A 15,330-nucleotide genomic window follows, 5' to 3' on the forward strand; every position below is an offset into this window, starting at 1 on the left:
TGAGCTCATGGCAGTGGTGGGATTCGAACCAGTAGAGTGCCCTGGAGACATTTCTGTTTATTCATGACCCTTATGCAATTCACAGCAGGTGAAGGAAAAATACAAGGTTCTTTTATCTCTGACAGAGAATTATAAGTAGCTGAAGAGCAGATAAATGTTTTTTTTAATTGCCAGTAAAAGCTAAATATGACTTGTTTAATCTACCTTTAAGCAACTACAAAGCTTTGTTAAGATGTAATTAAAAGTGACCTAGAATAACTTTCACAGCATCCATCTCCTATTTGAAGTATAAGAGGTTTTTTAAAATTTAAAAACCTTTCTGTGTTGAACAGCTAACCATGTGGCCTCTCTAAAGCAGTAAGCTGTGATTTTCAAACTTTATCCGGATTGTTTCAAAAACCGAGGTGTGCAAGTATACTGCATCACAAATGGAATGCTAGATCTTACTGTATTGCATATGTGTTGTCTTCGGTAGAAGAAATAAAAAGTTATAATCACAAAACCAAAAATAATAAATTACTAAAATGTTTTTAAAAAAAGATGTGAATGATGTCACAGTTAGCTTCAGCGAGCCCTTATTAATTACAAAATCGAGAACCAGTTATATTGTTTACGGTAATAGTCACATTAAGATCACAAGATTTATCTGGAGATAGAGATTCTCACTGACTATACAAAGGTGTCACACAGGTAGCTAATCAGAATTTCGATGTAGTATTCTCAAGAAGAGGATTTAGGTGAATAATTTGTCTGTCCTAGATTTTTAAAAAAGTATTTCATACCAAGTTAAAATGTGATTCTTTAAAGTCACATGTATTCATTTACGTTTGAGAAATGTTACATGTAAAATTTTATCATCAATAAGTGTAAGTTACATATGTATCGGTATTTTAACAATTTGCCTGAATAAAAGAGTTAAAGCTTATCTTAATAAAGATAAAAAATAAACTCTAAAAGAAGCTTCTGTCTTGAATTACTGGGAAAGAGTTAAATATTTTGTACTGAAGATATGTTTTTCTACTAAAGAGTCTTAAGTTATCAGACCCATTTTGAGTACACTGAAGCCTCTCAGTTTAAGGAATAAATCTTGTAAACTGAGTGGTTTAAACTTTCTAGTTGGACGCGGATTCATTAATTTGTTACACAGTGTACATTTGATAGTTCTTTATACATGCAGTGGGTGAGTAATTCTCAGGTTACATTAAATGCATGTACAGCTGAATGTATGATGTAAATCTCCCACTTATAATAATAATAACATTCTATTTATATACCACCCTTCAGGACAACTTAACACTCAGAGCAGTTTACAAAGTATGTTATTATTGTCCCTACAACAATCACCCTGTGAGGTGGGTGGGGCTGAGAGAGCTCTGAGAGAGCTGTGACTGACCCAAGGTCACCCAGCTGGCTTCAAGCAGAAGAGCGGGGAATCAAACCCGTTTCTCCAGATTAGAGTCCTGCTCTCTTAACCACTATGCCAAACTGGCTCTTCAGGTACTGGTCCCCAGTTTTATTTGTAAAGTGAAAGCGTGTTGGCTCTTTCTCTCAAACAGGTATATGCTTGTTGTATAGCGTTCACTGCAAAACAGTCAAACATATACACAAGGGTCTCAACAGTCACTCCCCACGGAGTATCACTCACCATGCAACCTTTATCCACCCCAAAAGACTCTCTCTCTCTCTCTCTCTCTCTCTCTCTCTCTCTCCCTCTCCTGCTTGCCACTGATGCAACAGCTACTCTAGGTGACCCCCCACCCCACCCTGCACCCCCGGCCAGGAAAAAACAGTATTCCTCATACTCTGTGACAGGTGTTTTCTTCCCACAAACGCCACCCTCCAACTTCATGTGTTCACTCACACAGAGTCCCAACTCAACACCCTCAGATGAAGGAGCATGCCACATACCCCATTCACTCATCAAACATACAGGCAAATGGCAATTTATGAGCTTTACTAAGCACAGCAAGCAAAAACTTGGATATAAACTTGAAAGCTTGGATATGAAAGAGAATGGAGACTTCATTGTGGGAGACAGACCTGACTGGCTGGTAGGATGGGCAGTCTTGAGGCAGGAACGGCTTCTGAAAATGAGGAGCAAGGACGGGCCCCAGATGTCCTGGGTGAGGGCTGGGAGAACAGCCTTCATCCTTGTGACATGTCTGCTGGAGCAGATGACCCAGAAGCCCCTGTGGTTGGATCAATTGCTCACTGACATTACAGCTAAACTACACAAGACGAATTACATGAGGATGCTCAAGTGAAGGGAGACGCAATGTTAGCCGGAAAGTGTGGTTTGAATTTCACCTCTCTCTACAGAATCAGGAAAGATAGTTCCTCAGAGGGTTTGTTAATAATTGATCAGCCTCCGAGGAGTGATCTTTGCCGGCTCTGTAGAGAGAGGTGAAATTCAAACTATGCTTCCTGGCTAACCTTGCATCTCCCCACACTTGAGCGTCCTTGTGTAATTCGTCTCATGTAGTTTAGCTCTCAGGTTCACAGGGCACTAGAAGAGCCAGGCGCTTCTCCAAAGCATATCACCCCTGGATTTGCAGATGTTGTGGAGGATGCAACACAGCATGGACACAGCTGCCACTAGGTTTTTCTTGAGGCACAACAGCATGTTTATTATCCTTATTGTCTTTCCCACAATTCACATGACTTGGCAGGCATAATACTCCTCCAGTGAGGTTCATGTTTTCAATGTGCATATCCAAAATCGATCCCCTTAATACTATGACTGTTGCTCAGTTCAAAACATAAACTTTCTTTTGTGTATTACAAAATGTATGCCACACTTGATTTTTTAACTTTATTTTTTCCCTACTTCTCAGAATAGGAAAACAAAGGTACGTAAGTTATGCCTCTTTCTCTGGCTACTGTTGGGTATCGTTGCAATTTTGTGTGAACACAACAACAAAGTTTATACGCTTTAATGTCTTAAAGAGGCCAACATTTGAGCCCGGCAGCACCTTAAAAACCAACATTTTCCAGGTATAAGCTTTCAAAGCTCACCTTGTCAGATAAATAAAGTTAAATGTAGAGAAAGTTAAATATGCCAAACAGTACAATCTTATAAACTAACGAAATTGCTTTTTATGTTCTGAAAGCAGTAAAGTATGTTTAGGTTTGATAAGTACTAGCATATATTTCAATTTCTCCCCAGATTTCTAACAAGGCTTCAAAGTTTCCAAACCACAAAGCAGCCAAAATCCAAGCAAAGGCCTCTTTTATGCTGCTCTTCACACCGCACAGAGAATGTTTTGCCTGTGGGCTAGTTTGTGAGGAAGGCCAGAAGCAAACCTGTGGCCAAAATCCTTTAAGTCAAAATTGCCAGCCAGGGCTTGGAGGGGAAGCCAAAGCATTGAGGGTTCCTGTCCCTTCCTATTGCTACTGGAGAAGAAGACTGGTACACAAGGTGTGCATTAAAAACCACCTCCACTCCAGGGAAGCCGAACCCTCACCTCACAAGTAGAAATGCGAGAAATGTACCCTCTTGTGAGTCATTCTAACCATTCTATTTGTCCCATATTTAATGAACTGAGGGCTAGCTTAATCATCCCTCTACTTAAAAATAGGGAACTACCTAATATGAGGGCGCAGGTGACATGGTTATTATCGGATACAAATGATTCCGTTACTTTTTCTGCAGCAAAATATATAGGGGCAATCATTAAACAACAGAGAAATGACATTTAAAGCTCTTCCCATTTTAATCTCTGCTTAAAGGCAATAGCTGTATGAGCAGTACTAGACAGATGGGTAGATTCCAACCATTCTAGTGATTCCAACCATTCTGAGAGCCAGTTTGGTGTAGTGGTTAAGAGCGGTGGGACTCCAACTCAGACAACCGGATTTGATTCCCCACTCCTCCATTTGAAGCCAGCTGGGTGCCCTTGGGTTAGTCACAGCTCTCTCAGAGCTCTCAGCCCCTCCCACCTCACAGGGTGATTGTTGTGGGTATAATAATAACACACTTTGTAAACTGCTCTGAGTGAGTGTTAAGTTGTCCTGAAGGATGGTATATAAATTGAATGTTGTTGTTATTGTTGTTGTTGATGAAATTATCCAGTTCTTTTTAAAATCATGACAGAAGTCTGATTTTAAAAGACATAGGTCATTAGGGGTTTAAATATTTTTTAATTAATTTAGTGCATAAATGGTAACAAAACAATTTGTTCTGAACACTTTGCCAAGATGTATGTGTTGGTATCCCCATTCAGCCCCCCAACCCAGAGCTGGATCTAGGGGTGCAGGTGCCCGGTGCAACCCTTGCCCGGGTTTCTGCGAGCGCACACAGTGCGCACATGCTCCCCGCACTGCGTGATGACATCACTTTCGTGATGTCATCACACAGGGCAGGAGGTGTGCCTGCCCGCGCGGCAAGCCAGCTGCCACAGCGCCTGGTGGGCCGTGGAGCTGGCAGCAGTGGCGCGGGCATGTGGTGGGGCGGCCAGCTGGCTTGCCGTGTGCGCAGGACCTCCCAGCCCTGCGCTCAGCCACCCGCACAGCAAGCCAGATGCCCCAGCACACACCCTCGCTGCCGCCGCCAGCTCCGCAGTGCATTGTGTGCTGGGGCGGCCAGCTGGCCGCGCGGCTGAGCACAGGGCTAGGAGGCCCTCCGCGTGGTTCGTGTGCCCCGCTGCCCTGTGCCATCCGCGTGGCAAGCCGGCCGCCCCAGCACACGGTGCGCCACGGAGCTGGCGGCAGCGGTGGCAGTGAGGGTGTGCACTGGGGCAGCTGGCTTGCCGCGCAGATGGCTGAGCGCAAGGCTGGGAGGTCCTGAGCGCACGGCAAGCCAGCCACCCCATTGGCGGGGCCGGTGAGGGCCTCCCAAACCTGCGCTCAGCCGCCCGGCGCCCCCTCTTTGGTGGCACCGGGGGCAAGCTACCCCCCTGCCCCCCTCGATCCAGCCCTGCCCCAACCTCCTCTCACCCCTTCCCTTCAACACAGCCCTTGCCATTTTAAATCCACTGTAAAAAAAAAAAGACTCTTGGCTTTAAAAAAAAAAAAGCAATGGGATTTGTTTAGGAGTCTCTTAAACATCCACCCACTAAGCACATCTCCATATGCACACCCAGGTCAGTAGTTAATGCCAAGGAATACAGGGATTTTTTTTCCCTCCAGCCCCCAAGGAGTGAATTGGAGACCCTCAGAAGCAAGCACTTCTTTCAAACAGATGTTAATTTTAAAAGTAGATATTTTCAAGACTTAGCCGTATAGCTGTCTTTTTTTCTTTGAAAAATCACAAATACCCCCAGAAATCCAAAATAAATGTTTTGAAACTGTCTGCAACTAAATGAAAACAACCCAACATCCTCCCCCTGTTTGTTTTTGCAGCTAATACTTCTCTGTGGGCTCATCCCCTCCGGCTAGAGGATGTTCTGACAGAAACACAAAGATGGTTTGAGCCCTGAAGGTGATCAAGCGGCGCTTTTGTCTCCCAAGATTTCTCACAGATGCATAACAGCACACTGGGCAGCCTGTTCCTATACACATTTCCTTGGCAGAAAGCCACACCGAGATCAGTAAGTGTAACAAGGTTTAGTCATACATCCTGATCCAACACATGTTTGTTGGGAAATAAGTCTCATTACATTTCAGTGGCCTTACCCCCCAAGCGATTCTGAATAGAATTATAGCCACATTCAAAGTGAGATGTCAGGCTTCTTGGGTGTAGTGGTTAGAGTAGCCATGAAGCCCATTTCGTGATCTGAGAGCCAAGCTACAAGTGACGCCTGACACAGGTTGGACACTTGTCAGCTTCCCTCAAGTTTTGATGGGAAATGTAGGCATCCTGGTCTTGCAGCTGTAATGGAGAGCCAAGCTGTAAAACCAGGACGCCTACATTTCCCATCAAAACTTGAGGTAAACTGACAAGTGTCCAACCTGTGTAAGGCGTCACTTGTAGCTTGGCTCTTAGACTAATCACTCCCTCAGCCTCCCCTACCTCACCATATCGTTGTGAGAATAAAATGGAGAAGGGGAAAGTGATGTAAGCCACCATCTTGAATCCTGTAGCCCTAGACATGCTCAAAAAATAAGATCTCTCAAGAGGACTCAAGGAAATTGGAATACTTTTTTTTTTTACCTTCAATTTATATACCACCCTTCAGGACAACTTAACACTGATGCAGAACAGTTTACAAAGTATGGTCAAATCCACATTCACCCATTACCCGCATGTTTATCGGATATCTTCCGTTTGCCTCCAATTCGCGATTTTTTCCTCTTCGTTCACATTCCTGCTTCCAATCCGACTTTCTCGTGCGTCCCTCCGGTCACGTGGCTGCTCAAAAACCGCTTTTGGGGGCGGGACCTTTTTTTCCCGCCCATTTTTAAAATTTTTTTGAGTGCACTTTTCCGTTATTTCGATCTTGCCTTATAAAGAAACATCATTGAAGATAATGATGCCTCTCTTTCCCCCACTGACAGGACTGATGGCTCTTGCCCGTTTCTTTTTTGGAAATTTGGAAGCATGTGGGAAGCTTTCGTGGACATTTCCTATGCAGGACAGTTCAGTGCCTGAATTTTACTGAAGTTTCACTTCCTTGGAGTGTCATTATTTCGATATTTCGTAATTTCGATATTACAGTAATATAAAATAAAAAAAATAAAAAACAGTTAAAAAGGAAGTTTCGCGAGTCCGTTCTGAGGATGGATTCACCCCAAAATGATTTTTCAAACTACCAGATTTGATTCAGAAACAGCATAATCAATAAATCCAATGCTATGAAGTCAAAAACAGTCTTTTGCAGACTACGGAGCACTTGCAAGTTGAATCAGCCAATAGGAACTCTCGGAACGGCCAGAGAGACAGGAAGGGGGGTGGTTTTTAAAAAACCGCGTAAATTGCGCATTGGCCCGTTCACGGCCACCGTGAAACTCCCGTTGAAAACCTGTGACCACATATTCGGGAGAAATGCGAATGAAATACGTCTGTTTAATGAGGTAATGTGACCGGCACTCAGGATTGCGTGGGGAATGCGGGGAACATGCGACTTAGAATGAGTAATGTGGATTTGACCTATGTTATTATTATCCCCACAACAATCACCTTGTGAGGTGGGTGGTGCTGAGAGAGCTCCTAGAAACTGTGACTGACCCAAGGTCACCCAGCTGGCTACAAATGGAGGAGTGGGGAATCAAACCCGGTTCTCCAGATTAGAGTCCTGCTGCTTTTAACCACTACATTAAACTGGCCCTCCTTGGAATCTTGGACCAATTCAGAGACTTCAAGCCAATGGTACTCACTCTGTGGCTCATGGAGAGCCACCTTTGCGATTAGCATTAACTGAAAGAGCCCCCTTTACTTCCATCTGTGGCATGAGGCCTGAACCTCAAGAAGGCTTACAGCGTACCTGTTTCTCTGGCAGAGGCTGTTTCAAGGTGAAAACCACTTGTCAAACACAAGCCTCACCAGACCACAGCCTTGTCCACTTTCCTGAAACGTGGGTCAGGTCCCAAACTGCGAGGCTGTGCTCAGAAGAGCCACACGGGGCACCTGAGCCACTGAGTATCCCTGCTCCAGGCTTTTCAACAGCTAATCACTTCTTACAGCAAAATGGCACGAGAACAAATTCTGGAGTCCAGCAACAGAGCAAGTGCCATCATTGGCATTCTTCTTACCCATCAAGCAAAGCTTCATGGTCTCTACACAGTCAGCTAGAATGGTGTTTGCCAGCCTGTGGATCAGGACCCACAAATGGGTTGAGAAGCCTCTGAAAGTGGGTCGGACACCAGCCACCCCTAATGGCGGCTCCTGCCTTTTCTTTCTCTCCTCTTCTTTTTCCAGCTTCTCACATCCTTGCCTCCCTTTGTGACAATGATGAGGGCAAGAAAGCTGTCTGGCAAATAGTAACTTTAAAATGGTAGGTGGGAAAAAGGGGAGAATGCTGGAAAGTAGGTGGGTGATGTTCAGTACATTGAAAATTCAGTGCATTGCAAAGTGAGAGAAAGAGGTGTGTGCGGGCATAGAGTTTGTTTTAGCACAGCTTCCTTAGCAGCCCAACCTCTTGTCCATCCCCCAGCAGGGCTTTACTGCCCTCTACCTGCTATGGGAGATGTATTGCACTGAGCCACTTGCCACCCACCTGTTTGCTGACATCTGCCATCTTCCCCCATCTCCTCAACCTGCCCAGGGCCGGCGCGTCAATGGAGGCAGGTCTGGCAATCGCCTCCAGTGCAGAGGCGCTGGAGGGGGTGCGGGGGCATGCACCGCGGAGAAACTGAGAGGGAGGGCTGGGAGGACACACGAACACCAAGCATCCCCCCCTATCTCCTGCCTGTCACCTCACAAACTGGAAAGGAGCGGAGGAAAAGTGATAAGTTTGTTTTGGGGGACTGGGGGGGGGATGGGACGGAATAATGACAGAAGAAAGCAAAGGGGAAGGGAAAGGAGAAAGCGGGAAGGACCTAGAGAAACAGCTGCGCCTCAGGGTGTGCGCTTTGAATGAGCAGCTGAAGACGCAAATCCTTCTTCCAGGCACAAGCCCCTCTCCCCGCTCCCAACATGAGGGCATCCTGGGAGAGAGCAGCAGCAGCAGCCCACCCCGGAACGGTCTTTGGGTGTCCTCGCGTCCAGCAGGCTTGTGCCTGGAAGAAGGATTTGCGTCTTCAGCCACTCATTCAAAGCACACACCCTGAGGTGCAGCTATTTCTCTAGGTCCTTCCCGCTTTCTCCCTCCCCTTCCCCTTTGCTTTCTTCTGTCATTATTCAGTCCCATCCCTCCAAGAAAACCTGCACAACCCTCGTCTCGTTTGGTCTGGCTCTAAGTTGCCCTGTGCTGCTGTCGCCACCGCTAGCACACAGCTGCGGGCTAGGCACGCCAGGTGGCCAGGGTGGTGCAGGGCAACTGAGCAGTCTGGGGGTGTGCGCATGTGTGCGGGCATTTGCGCATGCACAGAGTGGCACCGGCCCTGAACCTGCCCCTCCCTGCATCTTCTCAATCCCTTGGGCCAGCCCCAGATGGGTCACCATATGAAGTACATTTGGACTTGTGGTTACCGGAATTAAAAGGCTGGGAAGCACTGAGCTAGAATTTGTGTCATTGTGTGTTTGCTCCTTCAGCCTTCATCTAGTCAACACGGTAATTTCCTACCAAGCAGAAGTGTCAGGATTAACATGTATTTCTTGGAACAGCAAAGCAGGATTGGAGGAGGGGTCTAGCACAGAGAAGCAGCAGGTTGCTTAAACCCCACGGACTGCAAAATCCGATGCCCACTTGCCCCTCTCACAAACTTCTAACTGCATGCTGGATCTATGGGCCGATCAGCATGTTTCACCACAGCCTCTCAGCTGCACGGTGCTCTCAACCAGAGAAAGGATGAGCGACAAAGGGGAGGTGCTTAATCTCCTTCTACCAATTACTTTCCTTCAACAACTTTCCCCAGCTGGGGGTAAAACACCCCCATGGGTTCAAAGCCATTATTTACAAGGTCGTGGGTTCCAAAGAAGAAGCTGAATGACTTATTTAAATCTGTGTTAACTGTGAAAAGGGTGTTGCACATACCCAGGCCAAAGTCACTATTTTCAAGAAGGGAGGCTGAAGAACTGAGTTGTGCTGATAAGAGATGAAGTTCCACGTCTACTGGGCAAATTAAAAACCAGTAACTCTCTAGGTCTAGATGGCATACACCTGAAAGTTCATAGGGAACTCAAATGTGAGACTGTTGATCTAGTAATCCATATATGTACCTTATCAATAAAATCAGCCAGTGTATCAGAGGACTGAAGAGTAGCCATTGTTGTGTATGTGTTATGTGCCATCAATTCACCTCCGACCTATGGTGACCTTATGAAGGAAAGACCTTCAAAATGTCCTCTCACTATAACAAACCTGCTCAGATCCTGCAAACATGGCTTCTTTTATTGAGTCCAGCCATCTCTTTTTAGGTCTTCCTCTTTTCCTACTGCCTTCCACTTTTCCTAGCATGATTGACTTTTCCAGAGAATCTTATCTTCTCATGATGTGACCAAAGTACGATAGCCTCAGTTTCGTCAATGTTACACCAATTTTTAAAAAGGGGTCTTGAGTGGAATCAGAAAATTACAGAACAGTTCCTTCAAGTCTGTCCCAGAAAAACTAGTAGAAACTGTAAGTAATGATAGAATTATTAGGCACCTGCTGAGGGAAAATCAGTAGAATTCTGCAAAGTGAAGTCCTTCTCATCAACCTTTTGGAATTCTTTGAGAAAATAAATTAGCACATAGATAATGGTGATCTGCTAAATATTATACACTTGGACTTCCAAAAGACTTTTGAAAAGGTATCTCACCAAAGCTTAGCAGTCATGAGATAAGAAGATGGGTCCTTTTATGGATTAAAAATAGGCTAACTGACAGGAAACAAAGAAGAGGAATAAATTGACAGTCTTCTCCATGGAGGGAACAAAGCAGTGGGTCCCACAAGGATTGGTATTGGGGCCAGTGCTTTTCAATTTGTTGATAAATGGTCTGGAATTGGGGATGAGTAATGTAGTGGCCAAATTTGTGTATGACATAAAATCATTCAGGATGGTGAAAACCATAATCCACTTTCAATACTCTTTAGTGAACATTTGAAACTGATTTTCCATGTGTGGAACAAAAAATCCACTTCTAAAGGATTGCGAAAGTGCATTGAAAGTGCATTATTCAATGTGTGTAGAAATGGCTGGGGTCTGCACTTGCTGAAACTGAGAAGGAAAGGGGACCTTGAGGTAGTGGTGAATAACTCAAAGAAAATATCAGACTGCAGCTGCAGTGAAAACTCCATAGGAAAGGGACCGAATGTAAAACTGCCAGTATTCTAATGTCCCTGTACAGATCTATGGTGCAGCCTCATTCGGAATATTGTGTGTGGTTTTGGTCATCGTATCTCAAAAGGGACACTAAGAGCCAGTTTGGTGTAGTGGTTAAGAGCGCAGAACTCTAATCTGGAGAACCGGGTTTGATTCCCCACTCCTCCACTTGAAGCCAGCTGGGTGACCTTGGGTCAGTCACGGTTCTCTGGAGCTCTCTCAGCCCCACCCCCCTCACAGGGTGTTTGTTGTGGGGATAATAATAACATACTTTGTAAACCGCTCTGAGTGGGTATTAAGTTGTCCTGAAGGGCAGTATATAAATCGAAGGTTATTATTATTATTATTATTACTGCAGAGCCAGAAAAAGTACAGAAGTGGGCAACCAAGATGATTAAGCAGTTGGAGCACCTTTCTGATGAAGAAAAGCTGAAGAGACTGGGATTTTTCAGTTTAGAAAAGAGACAACATGATAGATGATTTTAAAAGTCTGCACAGGTTAGAAAGAGTGGACAGAGATGACTTTTTCTCCCTCTCTCAAAATACTAGAATTTGAGAACAACGGTTGTAGCTATGGGCAGTAGCTTCAAGCTGGATAAAATGAAATATTTCTTCACACAATGACTGATAAAGATGTAGAGTTCACTTCCAGAGGATGTATTGATGGCCTCTGGCACAGACAGCTTTAAAAGGGGATTAGATTCATGGAGGAGAGGTCTATCAGCAGCTACTAGCCACAGTGACTATATTCAGAGGCAGTAAACCTCTGAGTACCAGTGCCAAGAGGCAGCTTAAGGGGAGGACCTTGGCCATGACAACTGGCTGCTAGCCCTCTGGAGTAACTGGTTGGCCATTATGTGAGACAGGATGTTGGAGAAGATGGACTGCTGGTCTGATCCAGCAGGGCTCTTTTATGAGCACAGACAGGTGAAAGCATCTGCGGGGAACATTTCAAGGGGGGGGGAACCAGTGGCAAAGGGGGGGGCACTCCCTTCCCTCCACCTCTGAAACTGCCTCCTCCCAAGGGCACTTTACAATGGGGAAGAGAGCACCGGGACCTTATCACATGCAGGTGCAAGGTGATGAATAGCTCTGAGGTAGCAACTGGACTTTCACTAGCCAGAGTGGCTTCCTCACTAAGACACTTTGGGTCTGACTTTGTACAAGCAGAATTAAAGCTAGGAAGCAACAGAGTTCCGTTCTCCATAAAAATCAAGGAATGTCATCTTCAAGGGAAAAGATCCAGAGGACTTAACCGTGTTCGTCTGTAGTAGCAAAATAGAAAAGAGTCCAGTAGCACCTTTAACACGAACCCACTTTACTGTAGCATAAGCTTTCAAGAATCACAGTTGACACATCTGACGAAGAGAACTGTGATTCTCGAAAGCTTATGCTACAGTAAAGTGGGTTAGTCTTAAAGGTGCTACTGGACTCTTTTCTATCTTCAAGGGCAAGACGCTACTAAACTTGGAAGCAAGTTTCATTCGGCAACAGTTCCACTTCTCATTCAAGTGCCTCTTTGAATCTTCCATCCTCATTTTGCACTTACTAAATTAGTTACTTCCTACTTACCCGGGGAGGCTGTTACCATTCCTGAATTGATCTTTGCCAGTTCTTTGGGGGGGGGGGTACTGCTTTCTCTTTGCAGCCAAAGCAATGGCTCATTTTTGCCTTTTGTTTCTTAAGATTGTAATTTAGATCATTTTTATCCGACCTTTCCTCCAAGGAGTTCGCAGCAGTATATTTCATTGCTCCCATCTCCATTTTATTCTCAGAGTAATCCTGTGAGGTGGGTTTGCCTGAGAGGGAGCTACTGGCCCCAGGTCATCCAGTAAATGGGATATGTCTCTTTATATAAGATTTCTTACACGAGGACGCTCAAGTGAAAGGAAACACAATGTTAGTAGGGAAGCGTAGTTTAAAAAAGCAGAGGCAAAGGCTCTGTCAATTTCCCCTCTCTACAGAGGCAGCAAAGATCCTTGCTCAGAGGGTTTGTTAATTTTCTCTTGCCTCCCCCAAAGGGAGGTGAAATTGTTTCTGGGAGGCGAAGAGGAAATTAACAAACCCTCTGAGCAAGGATCTTTGCTGCCTCTGTAGAGAGGGGAAATTGACAGAGCCTTTGCCTCTGCCTTTTTAAACTGCACTTCCCGGCTAACATTGCATCTCCCTTCACTTGAGCATCCTTGTGTAAGAGGTCTCCTGTAGAGAGACTCTGAGGTTTGAACCCGGGACTCTGGTCCAAGACCTGAACTCGTCTCCTACACCACTGCCCGTGCACCAATCATTAAAGAGCAACTGTTTTCACTGAAAGGAGTCAAAAAGTCCTTAAAGCCATTCCCTCACAAACACTGGAGAAGACAGCATTTCTGAACCGCTCCCATCACAGAAACTGAGGGGGGGGGGGGAATAACTAATGAAACAAAAAACTGGAGTAGAAGAGTAATGTATAAAATGCAAGCGGCCCTGTGATATTTCAAGAGCATTTTGACAGAGCCTTTTAATTTTTTTTAAAATGGCACAAATCTGGTCTGAAAAAAGATATCCTCCATAAAACCTGCCTGAACCAATGACATCAATTTCAAACTAAACTGCAAAGCTGGAGAAATTGATGGCCTTGCTCTTCTCCTCCTTGCCAAAGTATGAACTGATCTATGCAGAAATACAAAGACCTGCATTTAGTGGCTTTTCAGAGATCTGCGGCTTGGTTTTTGCTTAGCAGTACTTACAATGAAGAGGACTGGAGAAGAGTCCCCCATGAGAAACCTGCTGGCTTCTGAGTGGGCACATCATAGGGAGGGGGCTTTTGCCTTTCTGGATGTCCTGCCAGTATTACATCCCACCCACCCCCAGGGGGGAAAAAGCCGGTGCTGCCTCCATTCCATCTTTCTACTCGGGGGCTGTCATCAGACAGAGGGGACGGAAGGAAGGGACCGAAGCTGCCACGCTGGCTCCAGTCAACCAGCCGAGCCACAAGCGGGAGGCCAGGGAAGAATGCCACAATACTTAGGGCAAGTTTTGAAAAGAGAGGGGCAGGGTGGCACGGGGCCGTCGGGCCAGTCCAGAAGGGCGTGCGCGGACCCCCGTGGCCCCGACCCAGGCATGGCCCGCTTTCCTTTCTATTGTAGCCTCTGGCTGCTTTTGAAGCACCACTGCGCCAAAGCCCCCGTCCTTCCCCACGCTCGTAGCCCGCTCCAGCTCCGGTGGCTTTGCAACGGCTAACGGGGCGTCGAAACTGCCCTCGCCGGCTGGCAACAGCCTTTCGCCGGGCGCCGCCGCCGCTTGCCCCTCCAGCATGGCGCCCCGCCCGCCCCGTCGAGGCTCCGCAGGCTCTTACCGGCTCGGCAAGTCCCGGCGGGGGCCAGCAGGACGGAGGGCAGCCCCTGCTGCAGAGCGCGGCGGCCGGCGGCCTGCAGGCGACACACGTTGGCGTAGCTGCGGCCGTCGGTGCCGCAGACGGGAGCGCTGAGCTCGCACTGGCAGGCGCCGCGGGGCCGGCCGGCGGCCGGGAAGCGGCACTGGAGGCTGTCCCCGCACGGCGGGTCCTCGGGCCGGCCGCACGCCTCGCCCTCGCCGGCCGCGCACACCAGGCAGCAGTTGCAGCCGTCGGGCACGTAGCCGCTGGGGCAGCCGGGGCTCGGGCAGCGGGACACATCGCAGCGCGCCGGGCACTGCCCGCCCCAGCCCCGCGCCGCCAGCAGCAGCAGCAGCAGCAGCGCCGCCAGCAGCGCCCTCATGGCCCGCCCGCCGCCGCCACAGCCTCGCAGCTCAAGCCTCGGGCGGCCGCCGGCCAGCGCGGCACACTCGGCAGCGCCGCCAGCCGCGCCCACCCGGAGGAGGCGCTTCCCGGCCGCCCGCCCCGGCGGCGCTGGCTGCGGGGTTAGCTCAGTGCAGGCGGAATCGGCCGGCTCGGCGGGGGACGCGCTCGCCCGCCCCGTTGCCATAGCAACCGGGAGAAGAAACACAACAGAGGGCGAGGCCGCCGGACCCCAAAGCCGGGGGCAAGGCCGGGACCGGCCGGCGGGGAAGCCAAGCCGGACAGATCCACCGAAGCCGGAGCGCCCTGAGGCCGCCCATTCCCACGCGCCTCTTGCAAAGCACGTGTCCCGCCCGCAGGCCTGGGCCAGAAGGCCTGGGCAGGACTTGGACGCCGACCGCGGCGGTTCCAGAGCAGCTGGCGAGGGCCCCGAGTACTGGGGACCCCTTTTACGGGCAGGAAGGCGGCGAAGGAGAGGCAGCGCAGGGCCGGGCGCCGCGAGGCAGTGGCCCGAGCGTGGGGCGGAATCGCTGCTCTGCCGCTGGAGCCTGTAGGGCACAAGCAGGGCAGCTCAGCTGGGGCAGCGCTTGGCGCACCGCCGGGAGCCCAGAGGAGGCGGCGAGGGCACAGCTGCCCGCTGAAGCGGAGTGCTTAGGCCGCCAGCCGGCCACCCTGCCCGGTTCTGATGCAGAGCTTCTGCACTTCTGAGAGCCAAGCTACAAGTGGCGAATGACACTTGCCTGGCAAGTGAACAGACTCACGTGTATTCTTCCCTGTTCACTTGCCATTCACTT

The 15,330-nt window shown here is 48.1% G+C and overlaps 1 protein-coding gene across 1 annotated transcript in view; it reads right to left on the reverse strand.

Moving 5' to 3' along the window:
- Positions 1-14,547, reverse strand: part of HTRA3 (HtrA serine peptidase 3) — a 39,182-nt gene extending 24,635 nt beyond the window's left edge. Inside the window, exon 1 of the mRNA XM_054999263.1 lies at positions 14,117-14,547. Coding sequence (XP_054855238.1) covers positions 14,117-14,516 — 400 coding nt within the window. The 5' untranslated portion in view covers positions 14,517-14,547. The remainder of the gene's footprint in view (positions 1-14,116) is intronic.
- Positions 14,548-15,330: the final 783 nt, after the last annotated feature.

Source organism: Eublepharis macularius, chromosome 15 (genome assembly GCF_028583425.1).
Source record: "Eublepharis macularius isolate TG4126 chromosome 15, MPM_Emac_v1.0, whole genome shotgun sequence".
Lineage (NCBI taxonomy): Eukaryota > Metazoa > Chordata > Lepidosauria > Squamata > Eublepharidae > Eublepharis > Eublepharis macularius.